At 41.7% G+C, this 20,180-nt stretch overlaps 1 protein-coding gene across 1 annotated transcript in view; it reads left to right on the top strand.

Annotated features, from left to right (window-relative positions):
* The first annotated feature begins 458 nt into the window (after nt 1-458).
* Nucleotides 459-20,180, top strand: part of DRC11 (dynein regulatory complex subunit 11) — a 102,197-nt gene continuing 82,475 nt past the window's right edge. The window contains exons 1-4 of the mRNA XM_086615760.1: nt 459-779; nt 4,833-4,946; nt 7,142-7,330; nt 8,055-8,126. Of these exons, the coding sequence (XP_086471886.1) occupies nt 468-779; nt 4,833-4,946; nt 7,142-7,330; nt 8,055-8,126 (687 nt within the window). The 5' untranslated portion in view covers nt 459-467. The remainder of the gene's footprint in view (nt 780-4,832; nt 4,947-7,141; nt 7,331-8,054; nt 8,127-20,180) is intronic.

Here is a 20,180-nt window from a genome sequence, read left to right on the forward strand (position 1 = left end):
AGAAAAGCAACACACACTTCAGAAACATCGATTGGTCCTCATGCCAAACACAAAGAGACCTAAAAGAGACCTTCACCCATCGTAAGGCCTTTGGGAAGAGACACCTTCTCTATTAAACCATCTTCTCAGTTAGCACAACTGAATGAAACTCGTGACACTGTTGGGGGTTGTAGCTTCAAGGATGCTTCAGGCATGTTAAGAATGAAATTGAAAAGTTTTTAACTTTTACGCTTTCATTAATAAAACAGCATTTAAAAATTCCTGGTAAAACAATCAAAAGAGAAACTTTTGCTAATAGTTTTTGAAATACATTGGAGTTAAAAATCTCTTTATAACGGCTCACATTTCCAGGCTTGCTCTTTTGAGAAATCCACACACGTAAAGCCTTAGCATCATTGTGTACTAAAACTCTCGCTTTCATGTCTGGTTAACATAGTCTCCTCTTTTCAATTAGCACTTACAATGAGATGTGGACAAATGCCCAGAAAGACCTCGACATCCAGCTCCAGAGAGAAAGAGAAGAGTTCCTCCAGCCAGAGAAGGACCGCGTGCAAGTATTCAAGATGTTAGCTGCTTCCTACGTCAAATACATGCAAATCTTCCGTAACTTGGAGATGGCCCACGACCAACTCATTCACCAGCAGAAACGGATAGTGATTCGGCAGGTGCTAGACGGCGTGATTGGCCGGATCCTGGAGATTAAAAAAGAGATGGTGGCATTGGAGAACTCGGAGTTTCAGTACGTAGATAATATCCTGGAAGATCTAAAGCTTCTCCCGGTAGGTCTAGCTCTCTTATGAGCAAGTTTGTAGGAACTTTGCCTCCCTGTATGTTAAGGACAATCTCTTTTACTTGCAGTCTGTAAAGTTACATGAAGTGATTTAGCTTCCTGGACGTTCACTAGCATAGTGAGTGATCAGTAATTATGGCCATTTTGTTAAAGATCAGAGTGTATTTAATCTACAATGAGCATTATATATTGGAGCAAGATTTTAAAAGCTGATCCTCCTGCTCAATATGTTACATTTCCACTTCTCTGTAGCAGCGCAGCCTCTGTGGATCTTTCACTCGCACATGGCCTACCACAAAGTCATATTAGCTTAGACAGCTCACTGTTAATGACAGCAGCTTGGCTCTGCTTGATTTTAGTGTGGAATTAGATAGAAAGAAGATGGGCAGCTGATAACTAAGGCACAGTCCACTTGAGTCTGCCCTTAGCATTGCCGTGAATCAGCCTGGCCTCAGGCATCTTCCAAAGATTACAGGTAATGCTGAAAGTTGCAGAGTCTGGTCTGCTGGTTCATAGTACAACAAACTACTTAAATGAGAAATCCGAGACAAGTCTCTTGCTGTAAAGGAAGGAGGAGCTGGGAGCATATTCAGCGTCCAGGGTTCAGGATTTCCTGATATAAAAGCAGCTCCCTGACAGACAGCTCGCTAAACCAGATGAATGGGACAATAAGGTAAAGTCTTGAAGCTGTGCTCTAAAAGCAGTGCGAAAAATTAGCTGGAAAAAAGTGGTTCCTTCTCTCGCAGACAGCTCCACCTATTGTCAAATTCAGGTACCGCTGCTTTTCTAAAGAAAAAAGCTGAAGCCTAAATTACTGCTGTTTTCAAGGTGCCGGTTATAACGCGAGATAAATTGCCAAATATCATTATAGCATTATTTTGAGATTTACAAACGTGTTTCTGTTTGCAATTGCATGTGTATTTCACTCTCGAAATTTAAGATGGTAATTGCCATGAATTTTCACCAGCTCTTTACCTTCTACGTTAGTCACAGAGAACTGTTTAAACTATGAGAAGGCATGCTAGAGAGTATAAACACATCTCCGAGGAAATCGATCCTTCAAATCATATTTTGGAATCGTTACACACTGCTGTTTTCATGACTTACCAGTAAATCCACCTGCAGCAAAAGGTTGGCAAGTCATGCTTAACATCTATTAAAAAACAAGCATAAATTCAAATTCCTGCACCACACCTTAATTTTAAGAAGGCAGAACATACCTATCTACTACCAAACAACAACAAAAAAAGGTACCAAAGAGATTTCAAGCTTTTTCAAAGTAAATATTATTTTCCATAGTAGATAGGCATACAGATTTATGGGTTTTTTTTTATAAAATAATCACATATTCTTGGTTCCAAAACAAAATTACTAACCAAGTACTTTATAAATCACTTTTGTTTCTTAAAGAGCCTGCCCAGAAAGGATATCTCTAGTCCTTCCTTTCACCATATTATCATGGGCTAAAATCCAGCATGATTGCAGGCAGAGAACACAACAGAGTAGTCTCATTTTATATCTTACACAATTATATTGCATACTTTTTGCTATGTCACTGTGAGGCCAAGCTTCATCTTCCTTTTTTCCTGTGCCTCATGTTTTCGTACGGTTGCCTTCCAACACTCAGTCACTCCGTTTCCTGCGGTAATTGTAAAAGTATTTGGATGCACAAATCCCATGTGGAGCCGGGAGTGGCTAAAAAGCTGCAAATTTGACTTGAGGATAAACATCACAAGCCTGACTTTTCAATGCTGGGCCCCAAAAAGGTTACGAAGAGAAGCAGGCTCCCTACTCCCCACCCTTCCCAGCCCCTGTATTATGGCTTTAATCTCATCTTTGCAGTCAGTAAAAGTCACAGTCTGTAATCACTTGCAATTAAAGCCCAGGTTAAGGCATCAGAGATACTCATCACCCCTGTGCTGACTCACTCGCCCTGCTACCTGGCAACGTAAAAGCCCTCTCATCCTATGCAAGGTTGTCCAGACAAACCACTTGATTTCTTATACCTAAAGACAGTCAGATTTGTAATCTATCCTAGAGTGATTGGCACTCTTAAAATACAACGTATAATCAGTTCCATCAACAGTCAAGGATGTTGGAAGGTGAGAACGGGGAGCTCAACAAGGCAAATATTTAGAAACTTAGGCAGACCAGACCTCTGCATTGATAAAATCAACAGGGATAAACACAGTCCGGCTTAGAAGCTTTCTTATGCTGCCATAATAGGGGTGTCCTGGTCTGCATAGTGTGCCACTGAGGGAATGAGCAGTGAAATCTTTAAGTTGGCAGTTCACAAGGGCTGTTTTCATTGGCCACAGCCTTCCCTGCAAGTTCTTGCCCTAGAAATTGGAAGGCCTTAGAGCTCACAAGCAGCACGTTACCAAGCACCTGTGTCAAGGCAGGAGCAGCACTTGTTTTTCACAGCCAGCACTCCTCTCCTCTCTATCTGTCCACAACAAAGCTGGCATTGAGACTGCAAAGGATCAAGCCAAAGGTCTCCCTGAGCAGGTGAAAGCCCACCAGTTTCCATAGCGGGCAGAACGGAGAGCACTGATAGCACAGCATCAAGTCTTGTACCTGCTTGTGCTGCTGGGGCCAAGTGTCTACATATACCTGGGGACAAATTATTAGAATCATATAATCATAGAATGGTTAGGGTTGGAAGGGACCTCAAAGATCATCTAGTTCCAACCCCCCTGCCATGGGCAGGGAAATCCTCCACTACACCAGGTTGCCCAAAGCCTCATCCAACCTGACCTTGAACACTGCCAGGGATGGGGCAGCAAAAATTTCTCTGGGCAACCTGTTCCAGTGCCTCACCACCCTCAATGTAAAGAATTTCTTTCTTATATCTAGCCTAAATCTTCCCTCTTTCAGTTTAAATCCGTTGCCCCTTGTCCTATCACTACACGCCCTTGTAAAAAGTCCCTCTCCAGCTTTCCTGTAGGCCCCCTTTAAGTACTGGAAGGCTGCTATAAGATCACCCCGGAGCCTTCTCTTCTCCAGGCCGAACAGCCCCAACTCTCTCAGCCTGTCTTCATAGCAGAGGTGCTCCAGCCCTCTGATCATCTGCGTGGCCTCCTCTGGACTCGTTCCAGTAGCTCCATGAGTAACTTGACTGTGCAACTCCTGAGGAGTAGCATGACAGTGACTGCTGCCTGTCTCTCCCATCCCTCCTTCTAGGGAAACCATTTCCTTGAGGAGATATTCTAAATGTTATTGAAACAGTACATAGGGAACGTGGCACCAGTATGAAGCAGACCTATGAAAACACATTCCCCTCCCCAAAGAAATATACTTGCCAGTAATTATCCAGAAGACTTGTCTCCAGTCTTCAGTACAGTACAAAGAACAGGTTATGTCACTCTACAGCATCTTAACTTTTGGAGAGTTTTTTTGTCAGCTTGGATGTGTCTTTTTTCACTTCTCAACAAGTATGAAATTCTACAGGAGAATAATCAGTAGAAACGTGAATCAGTTACATCTTTTTAATGATGGAAACGAGTAAAGACAGACACTTCTAATCATGCCTGATTTTAGAGAAGTGACTGAGATATCAGTCACAGACAGTGGCAGTTTGTTTACAGGTAGAAATATCTGTAGAACAACAGAATTGTGCTTTGGTTCCTTGTAATGCTTAAAAAAAATGCAAGAGGATGGATCTATTTTTCATGTTGATTAATAAAAAAGCAGGATGATCATACCACCAGAGGTATTTAATTTGATGGAAATCACGTTTAAACTTCCAGCAACCCTGCCAAATATTTTAACAATTTGATAATATAATCGAGCCATTATAAGAAAAAAGATTTCTGTGCTCCCATGGTTCAGAAACTGTTGATTTATCTGTTTTTGTTGAATTAGGCCTTAAGTAACTGCAAAGTAACAGCTCAGCAATTGTTACAGAGGTCAAATTCCCCAGCACTCCAAAATATTCAACAATCTCAGTCCAATTTAATTGCTTTGTAAAGGTGTTCCATTAATAAGTAGCGTGATTTTAATGCAGTTCTAAAAAGCATCTCGTGACTGTTTCTTCCTCTAGGAAGACATAGAAGTGCCTATCCCAAGGTATTTCATTAAAGAAAAGCTGGAAGCCCTGCACCAGAGGGAGAAAATCCTTGACCAGATTTTGCTTGATGCTGGATTGCAAACACAGGTAAGTGTACCACATAACTTAAGTAACAACATGCTTAACTTTTTTAGTTTACAGCCATACATAGAATCATAGGATGGTTTGGGTTGGAAGGGACCTCAAAGATCATCTCGTTCCAACCCCCCTGCATATCTGAACACATGAGCCACTAAAGTGAAAAGTAGTTTTATAGTGGTTAGGAAGTAAAAAAAGTGTTTACAGATAAGGCACAAATAGAAAGTAACATTAAATTTTCTTGTCTAACAATATCCAGTCACATCTTGAGCCTGGTTAAGACTGAAATAAATCGACTCCGCTCTGCGTGAGCGTGTCAGAGAAAGGGCAGCGCTTCGGCCAAGTTTAGTAGGTGCTTTATTTGTCTAGCTAACTCTCATCATGTAATTAGTCCTACTGAAATTAAGTTGGGCTTAAGTTTTACTGAACCAGGATTCCTAACTGGAACGGGCAAAGCTCAGAGTTCAGGTCAGCACAACTGTTAGCATTCAGTTGCTTATAACCTCTGAACAATGACTGCAGTCTCTTCTGCACAGCTATAGAGCTGCAGCTGCTAGGAGGAGTAGAAAATTGAGTTTTGGCAGAGCAAAAGTCATTGCAGAGAAGTACATGAGCACTCCAGCAAAGACTGTTCTGGACTTGATATACTTTTGACCTTTTGGAAATGGCACGTTGCCTACAAACAGTCGTTGCTAACCTCTTGAAATCAACAACTGTGCCTACATGCCTGGATGACTTCGATTCATAGATGTTCTGGCCATAAGAGACAGTTCTGATCAGGCCACTTAGTCAAACTGCTGCACTGCCCCCACCGTTGAATTCTCTACCAGTAATTGTTCTGGTCTGCACATTGATCCTGCAAAGCAACAGAGGGAAAGTTCCCAGGGAAAGAAACAGTACCAGCCAGGCAGAGGCAGGCTGCAGAGACAGAGCACAGGCTCTCTGCTAGATTACTTTAATGGGCAGCTGCAGTCCTCTTGGCCTCCACAGTAAATCTCCGGGTGAATTCTCCGCTCTTCTAGTAGTCTGATGTTGGTCTGCAGAGATCCTCTGATTCAGCACATTACATCTTGAAGCCTTTTTGTTTCCCACAGTTCTGCTCTCACCCCTTTTTGGCACAACATCCATTACAGATGAGGCTCTCTGGTGTGCACCCAGCTCACCTGGGAGCACCAGGCTCTTGCAATTTGGGCTCTGGCAGGGTCCAGGTCTCCCTTACAAAGATGCCACAAGAGACACTCAGGATTCATAAACAGGAATAAAATAATCTTACACAGTACAAATCCAGTGCCCTGGGCTGCATTTCCAGTTCAATCACTGCTGGGATTGCTAGAGGGTTGTCAGCACTTCTGCATGCATCCTAGCAAGCTATGTACTCCAGGAAATCCTAACTGCTCTGTAACTGACCACTCTATTCTTCAGTGCCCATAGCAGTGCTTTTACAAGCAGTCTGACATAAATCAAAAACAGTGGAGTTCATCAGGAGTCTGCTCTGCAGATCATTTGTCCTTCTGTGTAATTCTGTCATAGAAAGCGCCGCTGTAACTCTAGTATAGTGAGCTCCACACTATATATATAAGCATCAAATGTGAATTGTCTCCAATAGGGGGATTAATATCAAGAAAGGACAATAATTCAGCTTTTCCATGGGGAGCATGAGGGGTTGAGAGTTCTCAGGAGGGAGAAGGGGGAGTCCCTCTCTCCAGCTGCACTGTTCTGATATGTTTTTCCTCAAGCCTCTGTTACTTGGGCTGGGCTGGCTCTCAACAGCTTGTCCTTCCATTCAGCAAGACAGCTGCAGTCACAGCAGCACATCCAGAAACCCATCCTTTCAGAAAAGTAAAAGGAGGATATTCCGTAGCCTAAGAAATTCTCCTTTTAATAGGACAAAGCCGTATAGTTCTTCATGTCTTTTTTCCCAATTGGATAAAGTTCAGCAAGATGCATAAGCCATATAGAGCGGTCCTTGCTTCCCACTATAGCATCAGGCTGCCCTTGTCACACATCAACACGTCAGCTTCCAAGATGCTGCAAGACAGCACTGAAACAGGAGTCTCTGCTGTTGGTGCCAGGAATTTTTTGTCTTACAAAATTTCCACAAGCAGTTCCTTGGTTGTTTCACTCGCTAACCGACACAGGCAATTAACAAAACACGTAACTAATAACTTTGCTTTGTCCATTCCTTTTTGGCTGTGCTGTTGAAGAAACCTGTCAAGGTCATGACGTTTGAAGAAGCCATTAAAGTGATCCAGGTTGCAGAACGGGCTCGGCAAGGCCGTCTTCGAGCAGCAGTCATGAAGCGAATTTACCTTGAAGAGAAGAGAAAAAGACAAACCAAGCTTCAGGTCCAGATGGGTCCAAGTCTAGACGATGCTGCCACCTGCATTCAAAAGGTAAAATCTCTGATTTAACAACAGTTCTGGTGGAACCAAATGACAATGTTTTTGTCCAGAAGAACAGCAGTAGACAGAAACACAGCTCATAGGATGGGAAGCATTCTAAACTGATAGCTTTCAGGGTGTCTAGCAAAGTGAAATACATCGTTTAAACCACTTAACAAAATGAGACAGGGCCCTGGATGTGAGATCAATAGAAACAGTCCTGCACTGGCAATACAGGATGACTTTATAACCTACAGATTGTTTTTCCATTCTGATTTTTGTGACCTCAGTTGCTCTTTCTGGCATCCCCTTGGAATCCAGTGCATCTCAGAATTCATGCCTTTTCCTGGGATCTCTGGGGAAGGAGTTGATTCCATATCTCGAAAAGATGACAAAGGGAGATTGCTGCTACATTCCAGAAAAAGTCCTTACACACAAGTAATTGGGAAAATTCAGCCCGAGAAGAACAGGAGCTTAGTCTAAATCTTAAGTCTAAACACTTTGTGAAACCCTAATATTGCCTTGCTTAGAAGCAAGATATACCAGTGTGAGGGGATAATAAGCCTCAATTTTTTTTTTTTTAAAAAAAAAAGCAGATGGCAACCTGTTAAAGAGTAATAGTTTCAATTGTATATTGTGCCTTTCCTTCCTCTATTTGTTTTTTCCTGTGTCTGCCACAGTAAAGGAAGCTGTAACAAGGCCCATTTATCTCATTAGAGTTTTGTTTACAATTCAGGTTTGGCGTGGATATATCCAGCGCAAGAAAACAGAAAAACTGAGAGAAGAGGAAATGATATTTCTGGGGATGGTAAGTAGTACTGCCAAGAGAATATAAAATGCCACATTCTGTCTGTTCTTCAGACTTTTGTAATTTTGCAGAAGATGAGAAATTAATTTTTAAGATTCTTCCTATTTTAAAAAGAGTCTCTAAGGAGTACAGAGCCAAACTGAAATGATAGATGGCACAGAAGTAGCACAATTTGTCTTATGCTACATGCTTTTGTGCTATATACACACAGTCCAATGCATACTGCAGATGTAGAAACAGGCGGTGTAGAATTTGCCCCAGAATCTAGGGAATTTGACCCAGGCATGATGGAGCAAGGAAATTTTATTAACCAATTTTTAATTCATAATTCCAAGACGCTTGAGCTGCCTTATTCCTGGAATAGAGTTAAAGCAGCAAAGTCGTCTTCTCTCACCCTTTTGCAAGCCACCGCATGGGTATGTCAAGAGTAGGGAAAAGGGACATTAGAACTGCCATACTAATACATCAATATTTCCATAAGCCTGTACAGAAACAATCAAAATATTCCTCACATCCTACTGCAGAAGTACAGGGAAGAGAACAGCTGGCCACGGTCAGTGAGATTGCGTGGGGTGAAAGAAACAAGTGAAAACACCCTTTCTAGAAGGAACCTCTTCCTTCCACAATTAGAGAAATTCCATCTCCTCCTCCCACCACCATCTTCCTTCCTAGCAAGTACCTGAGAAAAAGGATAAACTCTTTACAGTTGACTTTTTCTTTGGCCACTACCAATTCTTTGGGTGCCTTCATCAGGCACTAACAGGTGTCAAACCTCAACAACTCTCTTCAACTCCAGCTACAGTAGCATAGCCCTTGTAGCAGGTTCTAGTAAGGCTGCTTCACAGTACCACGTTACAGAAACATTCATCACTGCTCTATGTTTGATAGGTTTATTTATACCTCCATGTTCTACAATTCTTAAATGATTAATTTATAAACGAATCATTTAATTTTGAATTCAAACGTGCTTTCTACATCTCCCAGACAATTTGGATTATTTTCTTGCCCAGCAATGGAATTTGCCCTTAGCTACGTTATAAGTTTATGAAAACTAATTGTGCCTATAGCATACATCTGACAAACGCATATCATCAGTTAAGAATGACCTTAAGAAAATCTTACCTTTAGGAAGTAATGTGTACATTTACCTAAGCTGTGCCAGGTTAAATACAGATAACACCTTATGGCTTATTGCCTTTAGTATGGGCTGGTCGTTAACAGCGTGGTCAGCACAGCTAAACGGAGCTTTGGGCACCAATTCTGCCTCTCTAAGACAAAGAAAATTCCCAGAGATTCTAACTAGCGCAGATCTAAAATGGTGAACATTTGGAATGTACTGAGAATGAATTAGAAGTTACACCTTTTGCAAAACAAGGAATTGTTTCCTGTCAAATCCCATGACAGTTCCTGTTGAGTCTTTCCTTCCTTAAGATGGAAATCTAAGTCTGGTATCAGTTACTGGAGGTTTCACAGCCAAGCACTCTTTTCATGGTGGCTGATGGTAGGAGTAACTGATAACTAGTATGTAAATAGCCTAGTTTATGGGGAGGAAATCTATATGATCATAGGGATGGAGGGAATTAAAACCAAACACATACAGTGTATTCATTTCCTGACCTCCATTTAGGAGCAAGAGAATTGATGTTTGCATCTCTGCACTCAGACTCCTTACTCTTTATCAAGTATATAATCAAAGGACGTAGAGAAAAAATTGATACCTCTAAATAATTAAAAAAAACATAAATCTGTTCATCTTTCCAGTGTTTTTATATTCCCCATTCGTGTTTCCCTTTTACTTTTCATGCTGCGTTCCCTTCCGTGGTCTGCAAAGGAAGTGAGTGGCAAGGAGACGTTGGTTCACGCTGACAGATAGGCAGTGAGCTCCAGAGGTCAAGTCCCTTTGATGTATGATCACGTCAGGCCTCTAAAAAATGACCACAGATCTTCATGTGTAAATATGTTGAATTTGCTTTTCTAATGCTGCACGACTTAGATAAATTAGAAGACCTAGCCATCCATTACTCCAAGTCCGTCCCAAAGGAGACTTGACTTTTACTGCAATAAATATAATTTCTCTTATAATTACAGCTGTTTTAAAAATGTCTATGTTACTTCCGTGTAAAGACTGCTTTGCAAAATGAGCTGGCCCATTTGAATTTCTGAATAATGATTTTTGGAAAAATTCGATTGTGTTGGCCTAAAAAAACGTGGAAACACGTGCAAAGACCGAGAAATTTTCCAGTCTTTTACTTAATTCAGTATTATTGTCTTTACTGTCTACTTGCTTCAGAAAAAATTGTGTATCTTTTCTGGAATTCAGTTCCATTTCATCTTTTGCTTGATGACAGAGTAGAAGCCTATGTTCCAGAGACTTTTCTTGGCTCAAAAGTAAAGCCTCATTATTATTATTATTTATTAAAGCTTAATTGCAGAAACAGCATGATTCCCTCAGTACCTGTTTTTCTAAATCTCCGATAAATCACAATTTGCAATACGGGTTTAATTTGCAAAGAGAAGCAAGCCTCACTGAGAGCACATATATCTTGATAACTGTATCCTGACCTGTTTCCTGATCTTCCTCACACTGCTGCCACAATGCTGTTTACTACCAGCTCCAGCATGACCACCATAACCAATGTTCCAGGCGTAGTTCTGTGTTTAAGCCACATCAACCACACTGATGTTGCAAGAAAACACACTAAATTGTACTGAAAACACACATGTGCTGTCTGAACAAACCTGTATTTCCTTGCTCTGACTATTTTACCATTACAGCTCAATTACAACGTACAATTTTTGCAGTTTTTAAACTGGTACGTACTTGCACTTATAAATTCCCTGTCATTGAACACTCCAGTTAGACGTTGCTGTGATTGTTTCGTTCTGCTGCAGTGGAAACTAACTATCAGCCTGGTGTAACTGGACGTGTGAACTGGTTTTTGGCAACCACTTTGTCCCAGGGTGGTGCAGAACAGCCCCAGCCTAATAACGGATCTACACTCCCTAAGACTCTCCTAACAGGGTAGACCCTGCAGGAAGTTACACTTATAATCTCAAAACACAGGCTACTGGAAAAAGGAAAAGCTGTTTTTAACATAAAACGTTAGATTAAACAGTTTACCATCAGGCTGATTTATGGAAGGGTGGGAGGAGCCTAGGAATGGGGAATACGAGAAGACAAGACAAAATCTGTCCCAATTTAGGGGCTCAGCCTCCTGTTGCAGCTTTAAAGCAGGAGTACTCGGAAGGCCTGGACATCCCCTTGCTCATGTTTTCACTTAACGAGCACAAGTAATCAATCTCATCAAGTGCTCTGCATGCTTAAACAGTTTGTGGCACTGAGCCCTGCATGCTTTGGACACGCACACATGTAAAGGCCTTCTTCTCTCAGATCCATCTATTGATTTAAATCTCACACTGCTCTCTTCTGTAATTTCAGCCCTTACCAAAGAGCCAGTAGCACAATACATGCTGATCTATGATTTTCTCATGTCCTATTTCCACCATTTTTCCTTCCTCTATATCCTTTTCACATGAAAGGATCCATGCACTTATAAGTAAAAAAACCTGTTCTTTTTCTTACCTCTTCTAAACATACCCTAATTTAGGCATGTGGTCCTGGATAATACTTTTATTTATATCTGAGAAAACAGTCTGCCAAACATTCCTTGCTCTCTGAAATTCCTGATAAATATAATTCATTTCATTCAGTCAGAAAAAAAATAAATTAGCATTTCCCAGAATAGCCGCCTGTGTAAACATCGTAGACTCTGGCTGAGTAAATATTATATGGGATTTAACAAATTAGAAACTTCATAATTAAGTGAAATTTAAAATATTTCTTCAGCTCTTGAAAGTGGGCAGTTACAGTAGTGATACACACTAGGCCTGTTTTTATCAAGCATAAGATTAAAATTACTTTTGTTTTACTTGCAACCTAGATAACACTCAGATGTCAGCACAAAGTTATATGTTATTTTACCAGGCACACATATGTATCTAAACAGTGATAACTAATCTGTCCTGTTTTCAATAAAAAATAAGCAGGTTTAAAACTTCTAAACAGAAGGATGCTGGAAAGAAAGAAGCCTGCCAAATAATTTGGCTTTCATTGGCTGGAGTCACACTAACAATGAAATCACTGCCTTTCAGAGTCCAAAACATACTTGCCATTTTTAGAAGTTTAACAACTGCATGCCCAGGTATAATAACAGAAATAAACATAACCAAAATTCATAGGATCATGGAATGGTTCAGGTTGGAAGGGACCCTCAAAGGTCACCTAGTTCCAACCCCCCTGCCATGGGCAGGGACACCCTTCACTACACCAAGTTGCCCAAAGCCTCATCCAACCTGGTCTTGAACACTTCCAGGGATGGGGCAGCCACAACTCCTCTGGGCAACCTGTTCCAGTGCCTCACCACCCTCTGAGTGAAAAATTTCTTCCTTAGATCTAATCGAAATCTCCCCTCTTTCAGTTTGAATCCATTGCCCCTTGTCCTGTCACTACACACCCTTGTAAAAGGCCCCTCTCCAGCTTTCTTGTAGCCCCCCTTTAAGTACTGGAAGGCTGCTAGAAGGTCTCCCCGGAGCCTTCTCTTCTCCAGGCTGAACAGCCCCAACTCTCTCAGCCTGTCTCCATAGCAGAGGTGCTCCAGCCCTCAGATCACCTTCGTGGCCTCCTCTGGACCTGCTTCAGCAGCTCCATGTCCTTCTTGTGTTGGGGACTCCAGAGCTGAACGCAGTATTCCAGGTGGGATCTCACGAGACCAGAGCAAAGAGGCAGAATCTCCTCCCTCGACCTGCTGGCCACACTTCTTTGGATGCAGCCCAGGACACAGTTGGCTTTCTGGGCTGCCAGTGCAAGTTGCTGGCTCATGTTGAGCTTCTCATCCACCAGCACTCCCAAGTCCTTCTCCTCAGGGCTGCTCTCAATCCATTCTCCACCCATTCTATATTTCTGCTTGGGATTGCCCTGACCCATGTGCAGGACCTTGCACTTGGCCTTATTGAACTTCACGAGGTTCTCACAGGCCCACCTCTCCAAGCCTGTCCAGGTCCCTCTGGATGACATCCCTTCCCTCCAGCGTGTCCACCACACCACACAACTTGGTGTCATCAGCAGACTTGCTCAATCCCACTGTCCACATCACCGACAAGGGTGTTAAACAGAGCCAGCCCTGATACTGACCCCTGAGGAATGCCATTCCATGACCATGTAACTTTGTAATTATATAAACTTTCATAGTCGTGAACATAAATGTTTTCTCCACTTCAAATTTTCTTCCTTTTACCCTATTAAAAAGTGTTACATGCAATATTTTTGTAAATATATATTACATAAATCTATAAAACAGCCATTTTCAATATTTTTCTAACCAGGCCTCTTACTACAAATGCTTTGTTTGAATGCATATGACAATTACTTTAATTGGCAAAGCCATTGAAGTGAATCATATAGTAGGGAAGCTTTAATGAATGCAATATATTTTGCTTAGTTGTTCCTTTTTTGTGCCTAATTTAGGAATTCAGCCATATAATTGATGTGGCTATCACCATTTGTGTACCGTGGAGCCTGTATGAAGACAATCTTCATAAGACAAGAAACCTCTTTCAAATACATTCTTCCCACAGCCAGACAAAAGGCATGGGGGAAACAAGAAAGCAAGCACATAGCTCACTCCTATATCAAACTTTTAAAGATGATTTGGATCACAGTTTAAGATTCAGTAGAATAACAGTCATAAGTAAAGAACAGGACCCCAGTTGCTCAGGTGGCAAATTCTTTCGGTCTACTAGTAAGGAGTGAGTTACCAATGTAGTCCAAATGTTAAAAAAAAAAAAAAAATCTCACTTTCACTAGTGATGAAAATAAATGACCATTACAACTACTTACTTTAAATGTACATACTTTGCTTAGGAAATAAAGTCCTTCAGGAGAGCAAACTGTACTAGTACTAGAAACAATCTGCAGCAAAACACTACATAACCAGTATGTCTTTCAAAAGATTACGTTTATGGACAATACTGTCTGTAGCAGCACATTTACTGAAGAAGTCCCATAAAACCATGCAGCGTGTGTTTCAGCTCTGCTTTTTCAGGTCTACGAAAAGAAGTTGTCCTAAATTAAGTACCCAGTAATAAAAGCTGCAGTAAATCTACCTTTCAGGCATAATACGAGCGTTAGTCTTCAAACGCGAAATAAAATGAAATGTATTTATTTCATTGAAATGAAGACTATCTTTCCTTGTAAGCGTAGTCGTAATGGGACAATTGAAGAGCAGTTAGTTCCACAGCATGGGGCCTCCTATATGTAGGAACGTAGCCTTAAGCATGTTCAGCCAGCCTGCACACCTCTAAGTGTTTTATAATGAACAATAAAGCAGTCTGTGCTGGGAAGAGCTGTTGAGCTGACTAAGCAGAAAGGCTTTGCAAGCTGGGAAAGAGCGATCCGTGCAGTCGAGTTCCTAAATCTAAAAAGGAAAGCTTGCAGAGGCTTTTGTCACCTTGGCTTACCTGGCAGGTGTAGGGAACTTCTTCCTTCCTTCTGCTGGTGGGTCTTCTGCTTCCGTAAAACCCAAATTCTCTTTGCCGGGGGGAGGGGGGGGGGGATAGGAGAAGAAGCAGTAAAGGATGGAAGAATCAAACAGCGCTCTCATCAGCATACTTGTGACTGATGAGTTGGAATAAAATTCTCTTTTAGACAAATGTCCATTTTGCCTTATTAATTTAAACAAGGATTTTAAAGACAAAGCCCATCAAACATTAGATAAGCATTTTAAGTTAATGGACCGTGTAGTCCTATTTTCCCCACAAACTCAGGAATCTTCGTATTATGTCCTATTTTTACAGCAACATCAATTATTAATATGTATACTTTTGCTGACAGAGGACCACACTAAAAATGTGAGTTTCGTTATCCAGTTCTGGGTCATTAACTGTGAAAAGCTTGTAAATATAATGGTTTATTCACATGGGAAGCCTTCATTAAGATGCATTATTCTACAACTGATGTGGCAGCGTTGCATTATCAAGTTCACTGTCTCCATCTAATATTTGTAATTTGTTTCTAAATGAGTTGCTGTTTGTAGGGCAAGTTAACAAATTTGAATTTCACATGGCCAAAGAAATTTCTTAAAGATGGGAAAATGCTTCTTCCCCCCAAGGAAAAGCTATTTGTTAGTGTCTCACTGTAGAATGCCTCCCTTCGATTCAGAAGCAGAAACATTAGAGGCGCTGAGAGAAGTGATGTTGGAAATAAATTGGCTTTTGTCTTCCTTAACGTGCACATTAAGTATAGAGGCCTATAAAAGCAGCACTCATCATGTTGTCTCAGTGTAAGTCTTTAGAGCTCCAGAAGAAGCCTGTGGACACATAGAAAGTTGATCCACAATACTGCAAGGCACAGGTCAGAGACTGGCCAGCAAGGAGGCATTCCCACTGGAGCTGTTTGAAGCCATCCCTTCACACTGACCATCTGTGTCAGCGCTCTTTCTGGCATCTCAGTACCTGTTTTCTCTTGCATCCTGAGATGGCCAAAGCTTTTTCAGACATACTTCTGAAGTCTGCTCCTTGAGAGGAGAACACAAACTCCACCAGGGGTGTCATGTAGACTGTGTCTCTGAAGATCCAGGAGTTCTTGAAGATGAATATAAGGTCCCAAGTTTTGCAGTTGCCTCCTTACTGTGAGGGCAAGGTTAGGAATGGCTTGAGCTCTGAAGCTGGTGCAGTTTAGGATGGGACATAGTTTTGTGATTAGGACAAGAACACTGTGGTCAGAAGAAAGCAAGCTTAACATAGTGGCTTTCTTCGGTTGCGAAGCAAGAAGATGCAAGCACTATTCTCAAATTCAGATTATCCATGCTATTCAAAGCTTGCTTTATTTTTTTTTAAGGTGTTGCGATAGCCTAAAACACTTCATACCATCCTTTGGCTGCCTGAGGACTGTTTTCTTTCCTCACTTTAAGTCTTTTTCTTTTTTTTGGACAAAAGAAGAAAAGCATTTTCTATGAAAACGCATCATAAATGCACAACAAATGGTAGAGAACTGACAGCTAAAACAATGGTACAATTACATTGTCTGAATGTCTTGTTATAGCTCTTCAGCACTTCCCGCTGCTGATATATCTATTTTTAGGTTATGTTGCTAAATTCACTTCCACACTCAACTTTTATCTAGTTCCCTTTCTCACTTCCTACCTATGCTCCACCAGCTGATTCCTTTTCTTGATCATTCACACCCTCAAGCACACTTGGATCGGTTCTTATAGGCCAGGGAAGCAATTTTTAAGGTAGTCTCCATTTTACTTGTTAGCCCGTGTACGTGTAAGTTCTTTTGATGTTTCCTCATTCTTGTTTTCAAGTCCAATTCAATTTTTTGTTGACATAACTGCACTGATTTCGAAGTAACAGAATGGAAAGTCAAGCCAGTTGGACATTCACCTGTAATGTTTTACTTAAAAACCAGACAACCATGGCATGATTTCCTCATTGTTGTTCTGTGCTTGCCTCCTCTTCCTCCAGAACAGAAGCCAGTCTTCAGTTCCTGACATGTGTCAGCCTCCTGGTCTTCACTCAAACAGGGTACACTGCGTATGTTCCACATTAGACGGCCACGAACCTTTCAGGACTCATTTATCACAGCCAGCCCTGCTCTTCATCTCATGCTCTCCCTCGCCCATCTGAGCTGGAGTGTGTTGTTGCCAAAGCTTGTGCGCTACAGGAGGAGCCCCTGGTTTGGCAAGTGTCTGTCCACCACTAGGCCAACTTCAAAGGACGTCGTTTGTCATTAACGTATCTCCCCGTTACTCATCACAACAGCTTGCCTGGCGGCGCTGGCTCCTGCTCAGATCAAGTGTCTTTTTGTACCTGCCATGTCATCCTATCTTCTTGGCTCCTCTCCAACACCTCCCCTCCTCCCCAGCTTATCTGGCTGTCGAGGTCTGAGCCAGCTCCGCTTTCCCAGCAATGGAAGCAATCAAGGAACAGCACCTTTCACATCAGCAACGACCTTTTCCTCCATGTCATTAAATCCTTTTCCACATACCGTAATTTAGAAAACATTAATAGCAAGAAACAATAGGATTGGAAAAAAAGACAGTCAAACAGGCATAAGGTTTTACCAGCTTTCCCTTTGTCTTTCATTCCTTTCTTTAGTGGGTTGTCAAAGGTGGGTAGCTGGACTCTTGTTGGTAAGGAAGTGGTTCCTGTTCCTTTTGTTTTCTTGTAGTAAAACAAAAGTAGTCTTTGGAAAAGAAAATGAAAAAAATACGAAGGACAAATATAACAGAGCTTCTTTTTCATTAGCTGTTCTACAAGATTGTGTCCGTACTTCAGCCTTAGGGCTTTGTGCACAGCTCAAACGAGTATCAGCAGATACATTGATAACTGTATGGTGCTCAGACAGGTAGCTGCACAAATATTTACTCAGGGCTTGGCTGGATTTTGCTGGCCAGAGCGTGTTCTGTAGCCTTGTTGCTATCAGCTTCTGAGCCAGCTGGTTTAGAGCTACCTGGACTGTGTCTATACCAGCTTCATGACTCTGGACTCAAATGTAGATATGGCTTGTATTAATTCACTTAAAGATAAGAATCTCCTACTTCTGGTCTTGCTCACATGGGCACGTTCTTGCCAGTTCAAACAGTTCTTACCTCATCTGGTTTTGGTACTGATGAAAGATACGCTGATAGTAAATTTGCAGTGACGAGTACTTGGTCATCAAAGGCTCCTGCAGGATTCAGTGGAGAGCAGTTCAGAGATGTTGCTGAGCAGAAGAAAGCTTCAGAGATGGCAAAGAGGAGCTCTCCTGTCTGAGCTGCTGCACAGGCCATCCTGCTCTCCACATTGTTCTGGTCCTGTGCTCACCCACTGCTTCCCTTGCTATGGCTCTGGTCCTCAGCTGCCTCCTTAGCTGTCTGATTCGCCTCATTGTATCAGGAGACAATATAACCTGAGGAGGTAGAGGGGGGTGGAGGAAGACAAAAAAGATTATTTTCTACTTCTTAGAGAGCTCAACTGGTTCAGGAAAGGTCAGGTGAGTGCCAGAGCCTGCGCAGGAGAAGGGAGGGACCACACATTCAGCAGTTAGAGCAGAAGGGGAACTGCCCCTTCCCAGCACCATAAGCTGTTCATCTGGTGAGCTATCTCACAACACTTCACTCTTAAACATTCAGATGATTCCTGCGGAGGAGCCTGTTTTCTGCATCAGCTGGAGATCAGCCTCACTAAAGCTGGAGATACCCCTGTGCCCTTAGCATTGATTCTGCCGTTTCCCAAAGGAACTGGGACAGAGGGACCTTCTGCCCACCTAGCAAGATATCATCAGCACCCACCACAGCTACGTTTACTCATGGAAATACTCTTGTGCTCCCAGATTTATTTCCCTTATCACTTCTCTTCTCATAGATCTTCAGAAGGAAATGCTGGAAAACATATTTCTAAAGGAAACAGCCCTTCCCCGGCTTCCTTTGGTAGGCATCTAGTTCAGAAATCTAGTACATTGTTCTCTGCATGTAACGCACCATCTACTTAATTTAATTTTAGTACTGTTAATATTAGTTGTGCCATACTTAAAAATAGGTGTTGTTAGACACAAAGATTGAGAACGCTTTACTTCTATGGAAACCAGGACATGAGTGAAGATAGTACCTCAGGGTGAAAGGCGACACGTCTGGGTGGTATATCCAGGAAGAAGCTGCCTTTCAGAAGCGTGCTGCTCTTCCCGTTTCTTCCTGAACATTTTCTCACTGGTGGCCTTGACCAATTCCCTTTTGCGCCGCGCGAGCCACACGGTGCAGATGCAGGGAAGGTGGTAAATTGCCTTCCTGAGCCGGGTCTCTGCGCTTACTTTGGATAGTGCACGATCCCGCTGTGTACTTTCCGAAACCAAATTTGCCTGGCACTTGTTAGTGATTTTTGGAAGCTGGGTGAAGCATGGAAAAACACCGAGTAACAGAGCTTAAACATAAGCTGGCCAAACCTTTGATAGCAGCTTTTTTTTGTCTTTGCGGGAGACCTCTGGAATTAGAGCTTGGAGCATGCTAGAAAATACATCACCAGAGCAAGGAGAATGTATCACTAAATTAGGCTGAGATCTGCTGATTTAAGGACAATTTCTATACATCCTGAAGGTGGAAGGCCAGAGCAGAATAGTATAGGGTGGGGTTTTTTTTCATGCAAACCAAAAGTCCTGGGCTTTTGTTCACATATGCTGCCACCTATACATCAGACAGTCACTAACTCTGAATATCAGATATTCAGACAGTCACTAACTCCACACCATATTATAAAACCAGATTATCATCTATTCCCCTCTTTTCCATTCTTAAATTTGACATACACTATCAGACAATATGATTACTGCTTCCCAAGTATGCAAAAAATATTTTGTTCCAGAACTCGAAAAAAAGCGAAGCTAATTTACAAGGTAATTTTTAAAACATGCTTTTCTCTACACTTACAAGGTGGTAGTAGCTCGTAAGCCACTGGGAACATCTTAACTTTATCAACCACTGCAAACTAAAAAATGTGAGGTTTCAGACCACCCACACAGATGGTATTTTTCATGCTTCTGTATTTGCATACCAGAAAGACTTTCATTTTTCTCTCTCAAAGTACACATGTAAAATCAATCACAAAGCAGAAATTATTCTAAGACTTTAAACTGGCTTAGAACTCCTTCTTGCCAAGGTTATCAAATCATGGGAAACTCGGGGAGCTATGATTTTTATTACAGTGTTTGGGGGGTTGTTTATTCTTTTGTTGTTGTTGTTCCTCAAGGGAAGTTGATTTCCTAAAGGAATATGACCAGCTGCAACAAAATACCAGGAAACCACTGACTAAGCAGTGCATATAAAAATTTAAGTGAACAAATTAAAAACAATACCGGCTAATTAAAAAGTACCAATGGGAAGTCCGAACATTTGAAAATTCAATTAAAAAAATCTCCGGCACCCTTCTGGCATGGATAAAGTTGGCATTTGCAGAACAGCAGCTTTCTCACCTGTCTCATTGAGATCCCAGGATCCCACGCTGGAAGGGTTGTTTTTGTACATT

This window comes from Tauraco erythrolophus, chromosome 8, assembly GCF_009769465.1.
Source record: "Tauraco erythrolophus isolate bTauEry1 chromosome 8, bTauEry1.pri, whole genome shotgun sequence".
Classification (NCBI taxonomy): Eukaryota; Metazoa; Chordata; class Aves; order Musophagiformes; family Musophagidae; genus Tauraco; species Tauraco erythrolophus.